At 32.8% G+C, this 13,149-nt stretch overlaps 2 protein-coding genes across 3 annotated transcripts; one reads left to right on the top strand and one right to left on the bottom strand.

The window, feature by feature from the left end:
- Positions 1-3,817: 3,817 nt before the first annotated feature.
- On the bottom strand, positions 3,818-6,771 carry LOC100253913 (agamous-like MADS-box protein AGL104). The gene is made up of 11 exons (XM_002285061.4): positions 6,292-6,771; positions 6,074-6,127; positions 5,937-5,952; positions 5,771-5,835; positions 5,569-5,596; positions 5,429-5,490; positions 5,210-5,309; positions 5,071-5,121; positions 4,748-4,887; positions 4,433-4,623; positions 3,818-4,088 (listed from the first exon to the last, which is right to left on the bottom strand). Exons 1-11 carry the CDS (start codon positions 6,474-6,476, stop codon positions 4,012-4,014), a joined length of 969 nt encoding a protein of 322 aa, XP_002285097.1. The 5' UTR covers positions 6,477-6,771; the 3' UTR covers positions 3,818-4,011.
- A 3,698-nt stretch (positions 6,772-10,469) lies between these two features.
- Positions 10,470-12,744, top strand: LOC100248821 (E3 ubiquitin-protein ligase APD2). 2 transcript variants are annotated; one of them, XM_002283180.5, is made up of 8 exons: positions 10,470-10,711; positions 10,796-11,022; positions 11,128-11,224; positions 11,345-11,422; positions 11,571-11,791; positions 11,877-11,946; positions 12,021-12,321; positions 12,398-12,744. In XM_002283180.5, the coding sequence occupies exons 1-8, from the start codon at positions 10,618-10,620 to the stop codon at positions 12,474-12,476; spliced, it is 1,167 nt and encodes a 388-aa protein (XP_002283216.2). In that variant the 5' UTR covers positions 10,470-10,617; the 3' UTR covers positions 12,477-12,744. The 2 variants fall into 2 exon arrangements, with proteins under 2 accessions (XP_002283216.2, XP_010664531.1); XM_010666229.3 differs by having other exon boundaries at positions 10,577-10,715.
- Positions 12,745-13,149: the final 405 nt, after the last annotated feature.

Here is a 13,149-nt window from a genome sequence, read left to right as displayed (position 1 = left end):
AAACCATTGGAAATATGGTTCATACATCATATGTGGGCACATAATATATGCATGTGGATGAAATTGTACCATTGTACAAGGGTGTTACACTAACTGTATAAGGTAAATGTTCAATTGGACAAGATAAATATTCTAACTGTATAATATAAATATTCTAATTATACAAAGGGTATACAAGACTATCATTTGTGAAATATTTCAATCAATTTTGGATAACTTTTTTTTTTGTCTTGTCATATAAGGATTGCACACTCTCAAGGTATACATTTCTCTATCACACACTCATCTTATGCACTTGACTTAATTCGCACATGACAATTCAAATATTTATCCCACTAATGATGTTTGAGAGAATATTTTGTTTTTTCATTTTCTACTATTTTTTGAACCAAACCAATGAAAACATGGTTAACCTATCTATGGTTACACATTGAGTAGGGGTACTATATAGAATTTGGGTTACTATACAAGGTATTTATACTAAGTGTACATGACAAATATACTAACTGTACAAGGGTATACAAGACTATCATTTGTGAAGGATTTTAAGTGATTCTGAAAAACTTATTTGTTTATTTCCCTTAACCAATGATGAATGACATTCCTTACACACATTGGTTAAACATATATTCATCTCATGCACTTTATCTAACTTGTATATGGTCATTTGAATAGGTACCTCACATATGATGATTGTAAAACAAAATTATATAACAACTTTTCTTCTTTTTTAAAACTAAACCAAACATGGTTAACCAACCTATTGTCAGATATTCATGAGATGATGTATGAAATTTGAGTTATTGTACAAGGGTATTACACTAGCTGTATAAGACAAATTTACTAATTGTACAAGAGAGTATAAGAATACTTTTTGTTAAGAATTTCAAGTGATTTTGAAAAACTTTCTCATTTTTTCCACTGAAGGATTTTTCCCTACTTAAATTCTCACTCAAGAATTATTTTGAATTTTATTTTTTAATTTCATCATCAAAATTTTGTAATTGTATATTTTATTTTTGTAGTTTTAGCAATGTTCTTTCTTTCTACTATTTTTTTTTTGTGAAATTTTATCCACATGAATCTATATTTAAAATTATAATCATATTTCTCAAATTTTTTTACTAAGATTATCTTTAATTCTTTTAATATATTTGTACTCATTTATTTAAAAAATGAAAAACTATTTTTTTTGTAAACATGTTCTATTACTTTTTAAGTAAAAAATAAAATAAGTTTGAAAGTCAATAAAAAAATTTAAATATCACTTTCAATAATTTTTAGATAAAATTTTATATAACATATTTTATTTGAAATTTAATTTCTAAAGTTTCACTAAAAATTTGTATTGACAATTTTCTTGTTGTGAGTCAAAATACTTTGCATTAATTTATCTAGATGAGAAAAATTATTAATATAATATTAGAACTTCATATCTTAGTTATTTTTCAATAAATTTATCTCTTTAAAATAAAAACATTAAAAATTAAAAAGCTAAAAGGATATAGATATATATATATATATAAACATTTAAATATGGCTAATGTGGAAAATATAAAAAATAATTAAGAATAAGAGAAAAATATAAATGAAAAGGTAATATAAATTTAAAATAAAATGAAAATTAAACTAAAAGATAAATACTAAAAGATAAAAAATATTTGGATGAAAAATCTCAAATTTTTTATCCTTGCTTATAATAAGAGTAAAAAGGTTCAATATTTTTAAAAATGAAACAAAAAAACATTATTACTTTTTATTTGATATAAAATAAAAATATAAATTGAAAGAAAAAAAAAATAGAAATAAGTAACAGGTAATAGGGAATAGAAAAAAGAAGAAAAACACAAAAAAATTAAAATCCACACTCAATATGTATCCTTCAACTTAATTTTTACATTTTAAAAATGAAATAACTACTCAGTAAATAAAATAAATAATTATTATAGTACGAATATATTATTTTTAAAGATATTCATCAAAGATATAAGTTATAATTACATTTTATTTTTTAAATGCGTGCCACTTTTTTTTTTCTTCCTATTCACTCTCCTCTTTTTCCAGGAGACTCATGGGCTGTGGTTGCCAAAGCCAAACGCACCAACGAAGAAATGCTGTAGATGATTAATGGTGAAATGAAGTTGCCTCAAATTCTGAAGACGACCCAAATTAATCACCAGGTATACTGCCACCCAGATTATTAGTGCTTAAACTTAATGTGATGAGAGATGAAAGGTATCTTCCAAATTTTTTGAGACTGCCGAGCTCCGGATAGGAATTGCTCTAGAGATTTCATTTCCTGTCAAGGCATGAATCTTGAGCTCTGAACACATAGTTATGTTCAGTGGTGTTGCAGCTTTGATGTGGTTAGAGCTCAAGTGGAAAAGCGCACCCATTTGATTAGGATTTAGGAATGGTACCTTTAAATTGGTTCTCTTGTTGAGGGAAGCAAAGATTGCCAACATGGCCGGACTTATGGTGCCTCATAATCCAAGGACCAGAGAGTTGAAGGTCGATGTCCGCCTTGTCGTCAGTGACCTCATAATGAAGCATTAAAACGAAACCCATGTATTCTGGTTTCATTCAGACTACAAAAACAGAAGAGATAATGCACTATCAGAGCCAAGGGAAAGATGTGACTGACAAATATTTTACTATCTTCCATGGCTGCTGGGGAAAATGGACATCTTCCAAAGCCTCCCACGCTCAAGACTTTGAATAGTGGGGATGTGTTCATGTACATCTGAGAAAACATCGCGACAGAAGATTGATTTACTGGAGGCATTTACTGCATCGATGACATGACTTGACGCGGAATCAAAGTGTGTGTTTCCACCACTGGAATTTGGTGATGACTATAAAAATTACATTTTCAACACTTTCTGGTCTTCCCGAATTCCAGGAGTGTATTTAATTGAATGGGTCCAATCCATCGAATTGTTTCATTAACTCAACTTTGTGTATCCAATATGCCAAGAAAGACCATTGAATATATTACATGATCATGTTGATTGGTGTACGATTTTTCTGATTTTCGCTAAAATTATATATAAAATTTAAAATTTGTGAAAATATTAACCATAAATTTAAAACGGATGAAAGCAATGCTTTATGTATGGAAATTGATTGAGTCAACATCGCAACTTGTGAATTCACTATCACACTTTAGCTGAGTCGCAGTGGCTATTCTTCTTTTCTGACTTTTGAACACCAAGCTACTTGGATAAATAAAATTTAAGGGCACCCACCGCCATTGCTAACGGATGTGATGACCTTTAACCTTATTAAAAATCATCTTTAATATTGTTTCATAATTGGGGCAGGCATTGACTTCAAAGGTGTGGAAGACTTAATTGCATCCAACTGCATAAAATATCTGAGGATACATCATCGGGTCAACCCGAAAGTGAGACTATTCAAATTAAGATTGATGAATCCCAGGTGGGCAGGCAATGGCTTCAAAGGTGTGGAAGACTTAATTGCATCCAACTAAATGAGTGGGAAGACCCCATAAAATGGCTGAGGTCCGAGGATACATCATTGGGTCAACCCGAAAGAGAGACTATTCAAATTAAGATTGATGAATCCCACGTATATAAACCTTCATCTTTTATATTATATATACGTGACGGGGACCATAGGTTTGATTAATTTGAATAGATCTTCATGGCCTCAGCTAAGCCTTTCCAGTACCCTTTCCCAATGGGAATTTCAACCTCCTGTGATACGTGGAAGTATATGACAGAAGATTATGTATATGTATTCCATGTGTATGATGCATGAGATGATCAAATTTATCCATATAAATAGAAACAACTACTAGTAATATTAAATAAATTTCTTATAAGATTATAGGAGGGTAAAAAAACAATCATTTAAGTTACCTTACTATTTCTAAACACTCAACAAGGTATAGATAGAGACATAACAATACCACCGCCAGTAAAGGCAAAAACAAAGTATAAACATCACACGTGATATCTGTGTACCATGGATGGATATGTTGATGATTCATGGTGTGAACTGAGACAGAAACAGTTCAAGTAGTGCCGGTCCCCGGGGCTGTGCTGCAGGATAGGAGCCATTCCCTGCCAACATATCTGACTTGTCACAATTTATTTGTAAAATCGCTTAACTAGGACTCCCAAATTCAACTCTACCATGTTGCGAAGAGGTAAATTAAGTCCATGATTACTGTCTGGACTTTACTATCAAAGGAACTTCTACTCAATATGCAAAACTACAGCTTTCCGTAATAGCCCTATTGAGACCCTCCGAAGGATGTGTTGCTTCACCTAGGGTTTTATACTTTCATTTGCACCATTTTCGTTGACAGGATGAATCTGATGGGCAAAGAGAGCTGGTGTTTGATGCAATTTAGTTACGTGAAATGAAAACTTATTTCAAAGAACAGACGATGTTAGTGAAGTACCTGCTGTCGGATAAAATTCAGCCCACGGAGAAAGGTTTACATCGATAGCTGGGCCAAACTGAGGACGCTGCACATTATTATCTTCCTCCATCCCGCTGCTCGGGCTCATGTGATCCTCAAGATGAATGTTTTGTCCTGGAAGGAGGGTTGAAGATGGCGGTAAGATTTCAACCATGCGCTGTGGTTGCTCTCTGCGAAAACAAGAACAAATAAGGAGGAAGAAATTATGGCTTCTGTCGTCAGGTAAAAGAACTTATGCATATTAATGCTAACAGGACTTCTTTTTTTTTTTCCCTAGTATAACTGTGTAAGCACCTCATTGGGAGGAGACCGTTGGAATCCAAAAAATTCAGGATCTGCACTTGTGGGTCTCTTGGTGGGAGCCAATCCAACATATTGTTTGGATTTCCTGAGATAAAACCATTTACATTTGCAGTCTCCGGAGGCAGATGCACCTGATTGCAACCACAAGTTAAGTACTTCAGATTTTTTTTTTGACAGAAATAAATAGAATTGCCATTGCTTTTTTTTTTTTTCTAAATCGTCCACTTCATCCATTTCATCAGCTATCTTCCCTTTCTGGGGAGATATCAAACTGATTGAACAAAGAAAAGTTTAAGAAGACAATCTCTACATACTTGGGTAGTTGGCTGCGGCTCTGTAGTATTATACTTTTCCTCCAAAGCTTGCTGTTATGCATGTAATGAATTCGGTAAGTTGCTAGCATATAAGATTGGGTTTACTTGGGGAGGAATATGAATAAGCAGTAGATTTTACCTTCTGAAACCGAACCTGTTTCAAGGTTTCCTCAAGGATCTGCTCCCGGTACTCAACCTCTCTCACTGTGGTGATCTCAGAAGGATCACCTTCAAATATCCTTTAAAAAGAGTGAGATTATGATGGTATGAAGCTTGTTGATTTCCTATCTCTTCTATAAAGGTTGCTGTAGTTTAGGGTTTTAGCTACTGGTAGATGAATAATATAGAAATGGTATACCTTAGTCGTTTCTGCATATCATCCAACTGGGACTTATATTTGAGGATCTCTTGTTGAATCTCCTGTAATCCATGTAATAATTTAGTCTTAGTAGCACAGAAAAAAGCTGAAAATCAAATCAGTTCTCATGCATAAAATACCTCGAGTTGGGAATCTGTACTCATCGGGCTGCTCCACGCAACAGCAAGAAAAAATAGTAGTAGTAAAAGCATAAGAAGCGAGCAAAATAGCAAAAAGTGGACATTATTGACAAACCCCAAATGAACAAAAACTTGGGAATGAAGTCATCAAGATAAATTGAGAAATTAAGCAGGGGGCTTTCCAAAGAGGAAGGATCTTAACCTGGCTGCAGCTTGATAGGTTCGATTAGCTTCACTTTTCAACTTACCAAGAGCCCTTTGTAGGAACTGCAAAAAAATGAAAAATTCATCATTTCTAACAAATTGGCAACAAGCCCTAAAAGTATGGCAGCCCGCTGAATGATAATATCTAGGTAGGAAGTGCTCACCTCTTGATTATGCAGCCTTTTTTGTTGCACGTAAAAGCACAGTTACATCCATATCAGAGAGAGAAAAAGCCATCAACATCAGCACAACAAAAAAGATATTTCTATGTAAAATTACTAGAACCAAGATATATCCTTACCGGCCTCGTTCATGTTCAGGAAGATTTACATACCGAGTCATGATCTCTTCGATGCTTCAACAAATCAAAAAAACAAATCAGGTCACTTATGAACAATCAAATAGATTTAGTTGAAACATATATGGATGAGAAGACATGATCATTTATTTAAATAAAAAATAAAAATGGGAAGAGAAGAAAAGAGCAGAAGATGCGGTGAATCCATATCTCCAGCAGACCTCTTATTTCCAGAGAAGAGACTGACTCTTCCAGATGGGGAAAACATGATGAGAGCCACATCAACATCACAGAGAACAGAAAGTTCATAAGCTTTCTTGATAAGCCCATTTCTCCTTTTTGAGAAGGTGACCTGCCTATTCGTTGTGTTCTCAATTTTCTTGATTTGAAGCTTCACCCTCCCCATCTCTGACCTCTTTAATTTTTGAGGTTTATTTCCTTTTCTTGGAAGCCCACAGTACTCTTTGAGGAGGATGAGTTTTATAAGAAGCAGTGAATAGGGAGAGAATCAAATCTGTCACTCTCAGATGCCCCCCTGAAGATATAAAATCAACAAACCTCACAAAAGTAAATCGCCGCGTTTGGAAACTAATGGAGGAAGAAAAAGGATGGTGCAAAAGCAAGGCTTAGAAAACAAGGATATATAAACCATGGTTTTTGTCATTGTCAGGCCATTCAAAGAAGATGACAAGAGAAAGAGCGGATATATGGCGGTGCATCGCCTAGTTGGTGCTTCTAGTAAGGAAGTGATAGGGGCACACAACATTATCACTTAAGAGGGATAGACTCCTACAACTCTCCCTACCAGGCGACTGTGGTTGTTTCACACCTTCGGTCTTGAAGGTGCCCACAGTATCAACAATAGGTGTGCACATATCAGTACTGTCAGCAAGCAATGCATTTGCCTCCACTTGTTACACTTTTTTCTTGTGGTTGCATGCACCCCTCTTTTATATTTCAATTTCACCACATGTGCAGCGGTCTCTAAGGATAAATATCTCAACAAAAGACTACTAAAGAAGTTCGTTTTTTTCCTGCTGGGGTCCCATTCTGTATCCCAGAGGGGAAATTGCAGTAATTAAGTAATGGTGATAAAAACTAGGACAGGGAAGAAGGCTCGATTAAAGCTGATCATATGTTGGAGGGTGAAGAGGTGGAGTGGCAGGCTAAATCTCTCAGGTAGCAGGCAGTGGTAGTTCGAGTTTGTGAGGGCGGGGATGACGAGGATGATACCAGTGTCGAGCCAGAGGCCAGGCATTAGCAACGTGTCCTCACTCTCTTTGTTTTCTTCCAGCCTAATTCTGCTCTTCATCCCACGCCTCACCTGCAAGGCCTACTTGTCACTGCCACCTCCAGCCCTCTTGTCCCTTGTCTTCGGCAAAAAAGCTTTGCCGAAGATTGACGGATATGATACACCACAATCATTTTTTAATATCGGTATACTGTCTCATTATGCATGTATAATGACATGTATAGCATTATCACCTCCCATATGAGTATCAAAATTTTCTGCTTCTCAATGGCCCTCCTTGTAATGGGTTTTCATTATTTTTAGGGTAATGTTAAACACACCCATCTTTACTCTCTTAACACTCACATCATTTTAAATAAAGAAATAAATAAATATGACATTTGGTAAATCAAGTAAATTAGATATATTTAAAAAATAACTTAGGTGGTGTTTGTTTTTTTGGCTTTTTTCTGAAAACCATTTAGTTTTAAAATTTAGGTTGTTTGTTTTTTTACTTTTTCATGACTTACTATAAACTTTTTACTAAATATAAAAAACCAAAATATGTGGCTTTTTCTAAATAGAAAAAATAACACAATGATTTTTTTTTACTTTTTAATACTTAATAGAAATAAAATACTACAAAAACAAACAACCTAATATTTAATACTATTAAGTATTAAGGTTCTATTTAGAATTAAGTAAAAAAACAAATACCACCTTAATGTCACAATTTTAAAATTAAAAATAAAGTTGAGCATTAAGGTGGTGTTTATTTTTTTACTTCATCTAAATAGAACCTTAATACTTAATAGTGTTAAATATTAGGTTGTTTGTTTTTATAGTATTTTATTTCTATTAAATATTAAAAAGTAAAAAAAACCAATATATTATTTTTTCTATTTAAAAAAAGTTACATATTTTGACTTTTTCTATTTAGTAAAAAGTTTATAATAAATGATGAAAAAATAAAAAAACAAACAATCTAAATTCTAAAACTAAATTGCTTTCAGTAAAAAGCCAAAAAAACAAACACCACCCAAGTCAAAATAATATCATTACTCAATTTTCTTTTATAGTAAATATTAATGTTTTTAGAATTAGAATCAATTAAAGAAGTTATTGTTGAATAATCCAGCTGCTCCACGAAAAATAAAAATATTGAATAGAAGTTAAAATTATATGTAAATAATTAAAAACTTAAAATACTTTATTATTTTATTTTTCATATTATTATAATAAATCATGATAAGTATAACATATAAATGAATTAATAATTTTTATTTTATTAAATAGTAAAATCATAATTTTTGCTTATTAAGAAGATATATTATGTATTAAAGAGTGAAATAAAAATTTATTATTTTTATTCAAATTTTATTAGCCTTATGATTTTATTATATTAATATTTGGTTTTGATACAAATATCAACACAATCAATATATTTAGTGTAGGTAAATGACATATAGGGACAGAGGTAGTCACTTGCTTCTTTTTTTTTTTCTTTTTTTTTTTTATGGAAAACTTAATACATTTAATTAAAAATAAATTAATACTTTTGATTACCCAAATTCTACATTTGATTTGAATGGATATTATATTTTAGTGAGGGCGAGGAAAATTTGAATTAAATATAAATATTTTGATTTTTTATTTATTCGAAGCATGTGTAGTGTATCGTAATAAACCTTTTTTTTTTTATTTTAAAAAATGATTAAAAAAAAAAGGCCAAAAGCTGGCAGTGGGCTGCCAAGGTGGGACCCAGGAGGAAAAAGGCCAAAAGAAAGGGCAAAAATGGATGGTGGTGGGCCCAAGAGGGGTGAAAATATAAAAAGGGAAATAGAACCTTTCGGTTTTGTATGAACCGTCTACCTTTATAGGATCCCCCGGTTCAAGATACGGGTTAAGTTTTAAGATGCGTTTAATATTTAAAATAAAAGGGAAGTAATAAATTTTAAATTAATAATTTAATTTAAATTCTTAAATAATAATTATGACATTTTATTCAGCATCTTCAAAGAGAAATGCTTAACATATATATATGAACTGTCCACCTTTATAAGATGGGTTTAATATTTAAAATAAAAATAAATTAATAAATTTTAAGTTAATAATTTTAAAAATAATTTAATTTAAATTCTTAAATAATAATTGTGACATTTTATTCAGCATCTTCCAAGAGAAATGCTTAATAATAATAATAATAATAATAATAATAATAATAATAATATTAAACTTTCCTTCATTTCAAATAAAAAATATAATTCTACTTTTAAGATTATATTTGATTTTCGAAGAATTTGAATAAAAATATAAAACATAGATTTAAAATTGGTAAATCATTTTTGCATCTTATTTAAATTTATTTAACTATTTTTTTTCTTTTATGTAGATATTAAATAATTCTAAAAAATGTAAAATTTTAATTAATTTTAATTATATTTGATTTTTTTTTTATTTTTTATGTTTTTTTCTCAAATATTTTACGAGAATCAAATATAACCTAATTCAAATACTAGTTTAAGAATCCAAAAACTCCAATACCAATTTAGTTGATCCAATAACTCATTTTCTATGATAAATTTTCACAGTATTTTTTAATAATTTTGAGAAACAAACATGATGTCTTAAAGTTAAAAAAAAAAATATTTTTATATATTCATTCGTATTTGTTTTATTTAAACTATGTTATATATATATATATATAAACAATTTAAAAATTAATAAAATGAATGAAAAAAAATATTTAATTTATGAGATATGTTGTATCCTTGGATAAATAATTGGTTAAAAATGAAATACAATAATTATTAATTTTTTATTTCCATCTTCTTAGTTTTTTGATATGTTAGACTTTTAATATTAAATAGTAAAAAATAATAAAAAGTGCAATTAAATGAGTGTCCAATTATTAAATCAATCTTCTTGAAAGAATGGGATTCATTGCATCACTGTGACTTTAAACAATTAAACTCGAAATAAAAAATTTTGAGTTCTAAAAATTCAGACGCAGAAATTGAAGAAAGAATGGAGAAAGTGTAATAGAAGGAAGCTGGGTTGGTGAATGGTGTAGGTCAGCATATGCCAAATAACCAACACCTAACATTCAAAATATAAAAGAAAAGAAAATTGCCATTCATTACCCGCCAATCTAAGAAAGAAACGGTTAGTTGGAACTTGTGTAGTGAAATCTACCAGTCCTCCCTCCATAGTTTAGACCATTAGCTCTGAGTTGTGTCTCTTCCTGGCTCGCCCCTTCTTTCTCTTTGTTTCAGCCCTCGTTGCTATTCCCTATTTCCTATTCCCCGAAGGGAGAATGTACAGACCAGTGTTGGCACCTCCCAGTCGTCATCAGGGGTGGCAAGAGTCCACCGCTCGCTTGCTTGCTCCTTTAACTCTATGGCTATGTGGCATGTAAAATTTCATTTCTTTGGCAGTTGCTCCTTCCTTGACCCTGCATTTTGAAACGACAATCTCTTTTCTTGCTTTTGCAGTCACGGTCAGCATTCGATATGGGTATTACGGGAACTGCCGAATGGTGCTTGGACCAAGCTCCTCCCGCTTGATGAAGGCAAGTTCCCTTTTTGTAAAGCAGATTGAAGTGAAGGACGATGATAAAAAGGGGGTTCTTCTTTACGGGTTTGCGGAGAAGCCAGAATTGAGTGTCGAAACAAATTGGAGCGTCTCCAATTATCTCATCGTTGGATCCTATGGCCGAAAGGTAATTTACAGAAGTTTTTGTTTAATTTAATTTTTATTTTATTTTATCTTTCAAAAAAAAAAGACCTTGATCTATTTCCCTCCTTAAAATGGACGGCCTTTTCAGGGATTCTCCTTGTGGTTGAATAAAGGTTCGAGTATCCGTGTCAGATGGGAAGCTCAACCTAGTAGTTTGAGTGATCTGCAAGTGTTTCTAATTAAAGGTTGCCTTCAATTTATCATCATTTCCTTTCTTAAATAATTTTAGAAAAAGATCTTATTAATTTCAATTGGATTTGAACTTTGTATCTAATAAATACCACCTGAATACATCTCTGTTGCAGGGGAACGAAAATACGAAACTTTGCTGCCGAATCCAACAAATTCCCCTGCTGCCTTTCCCTTCCATGAATCAACAAATGGTAACACAGTCCATTGTTCTCTAGCCAGCTCCTTCCAGCCATTAATTTCCTCCCTTGGAGCAAGTTAATGGCCTTCTACAAAATTGGTTCCTCAAAGAGGTTACCGATGATCTAGTGGATAACATTAACATAATATTTATATGTACAGGGAGAGAAGCCGAATACACAATCCTGGAAGACAATAGATACTATGTAGGCATCATAAACGCCAATCGTAAAAGCGTCATAATGACATTGAATGTTAATGTTACATCCAAGATGTACGATATCACTAAGGCAAAGAGCATGTGTTCAACAATAAAGGGATCCTGTCGTCTCAATCTTCTCTTCCCCAATACTCAATTTGTCATACTAACCACACCCAACAATGTAAGTTCACACCTCTACATGATTTTTTCAACTAAAATCCATGACTTTTTCACCCAATTAACCTTAATGGACAACGTAATTACAGGGAGATCTTGCTGGATGGTACATTGAGCTTTCTTTTGTGGCTCGTGTGGTAACCTACGTTTCGATTTTAGGTATTGTATTGAGCTCAAATTTTGTTTGATTATTAATCTGTCTGTAGCTAGACTTCTGGATGTTTTGTTCACAGGATTTGTCGTAATTATTATATTTCTGGTATTGAAATACCTTGGAGCCTGCGAGGGAGACAACGAAGTACATGTAGAGGAGATAACGCCTCGGGAAGTAACTGAAACTCACCCCTTAATGCCAGAGAAGCTATTTCGGCTCACCTATGGAACAGGTGAAGAAGATGCAGAATCAGGAATGTCTAGCAGCTCCTCAGAGGATTTGTATGATGGGAAGATTTGCACTATTTGCTACGATGAGCCACGGAACTGCTTCTTTGTTCCCTGTGGTCATTGTGCCACCTGCTATGACTGTGCTAAAAGGTGCCCACTCCCAAATATTTTTGTATTCATTTCATCAAGTAACCATTTAGTGATCTCATAAGCATGCATTTTGCAGGATTATAGAAGGGGAGAACAAGGTTTGTCCAATATGTCGAAGGTTCATTCACAAAGTAAGAAAATTGTTCACTCCTTAGGGTCTAAATCCTCAAGCTTGTGGTTTTACGTGATTATGTTTAGGAAGGAATTTCATATCCCCAGATCTTGTGCCCATGTTGACTGAGTTCAAGCGCTACATGGAAATATGAGCATAAAGGGAGTTAATTTGTCTTGCCAGCCAGAGCATCAACCAAAATTCTATTTCTTTAAGGTGTTTGTAATTGAAAAAAAGGGGATATTATCAAATTGCTGTACAATGAGTTTGTGTTACTTATTCATCACTATAATGATTGTTGTCCCCCTTGAGCCTTGTTCTTCTGCTTTCCAGGGTTGAACTAATTGTTGTGTTAAATGAGTTCCACTACTCCAGAGAGACTAAAATCAACAAACTAGGATTCAGCTCAGTCTGAGGCAGACATGATGGAGCCACTGATTAATCTCTCACACAAAATATATTGTTGTCATTATTATTTCTTGGAGCAACTTAGTTCAGATGGAGTTACCGCATCACAATTTCTCCACAAGGACAACTCCTGCCCTTTCAAGGAATATGCCTTTCCCATGCTAAATGGTAGAAGATTTTCTTTATAAGAAAGCCGCCTAACAAAGCATAAAGTCCTAATGTTTGGAAAACTACAATCAAACATAACAAATCTTACTTCGTTCCTATCATCGACGTGGGCTAATAACAAAGGGCAGTGGTCCAAAAAT

The sequence above is a fragment of the Vitis vinifera genome, chromosome 18, assembly GCF_030704535.1.
Source record: "Vitis vinifera cultivar Pinot Noir 40024 chromosome 18, ASM3070453v1".
In the NCBI taxonomy this organism is placed as follows: domain Eukaryota; kingdom Viridiplantae; phylum Streptophyta; class Magnoliopsida; order Vitales; family Vitaceae; genus Vitis; species Vitis vinifera.
Note: the sequence above shows the minus strand (reverse complement) of the source record. Positions and strands in the feature narration are given on the sequence as shown.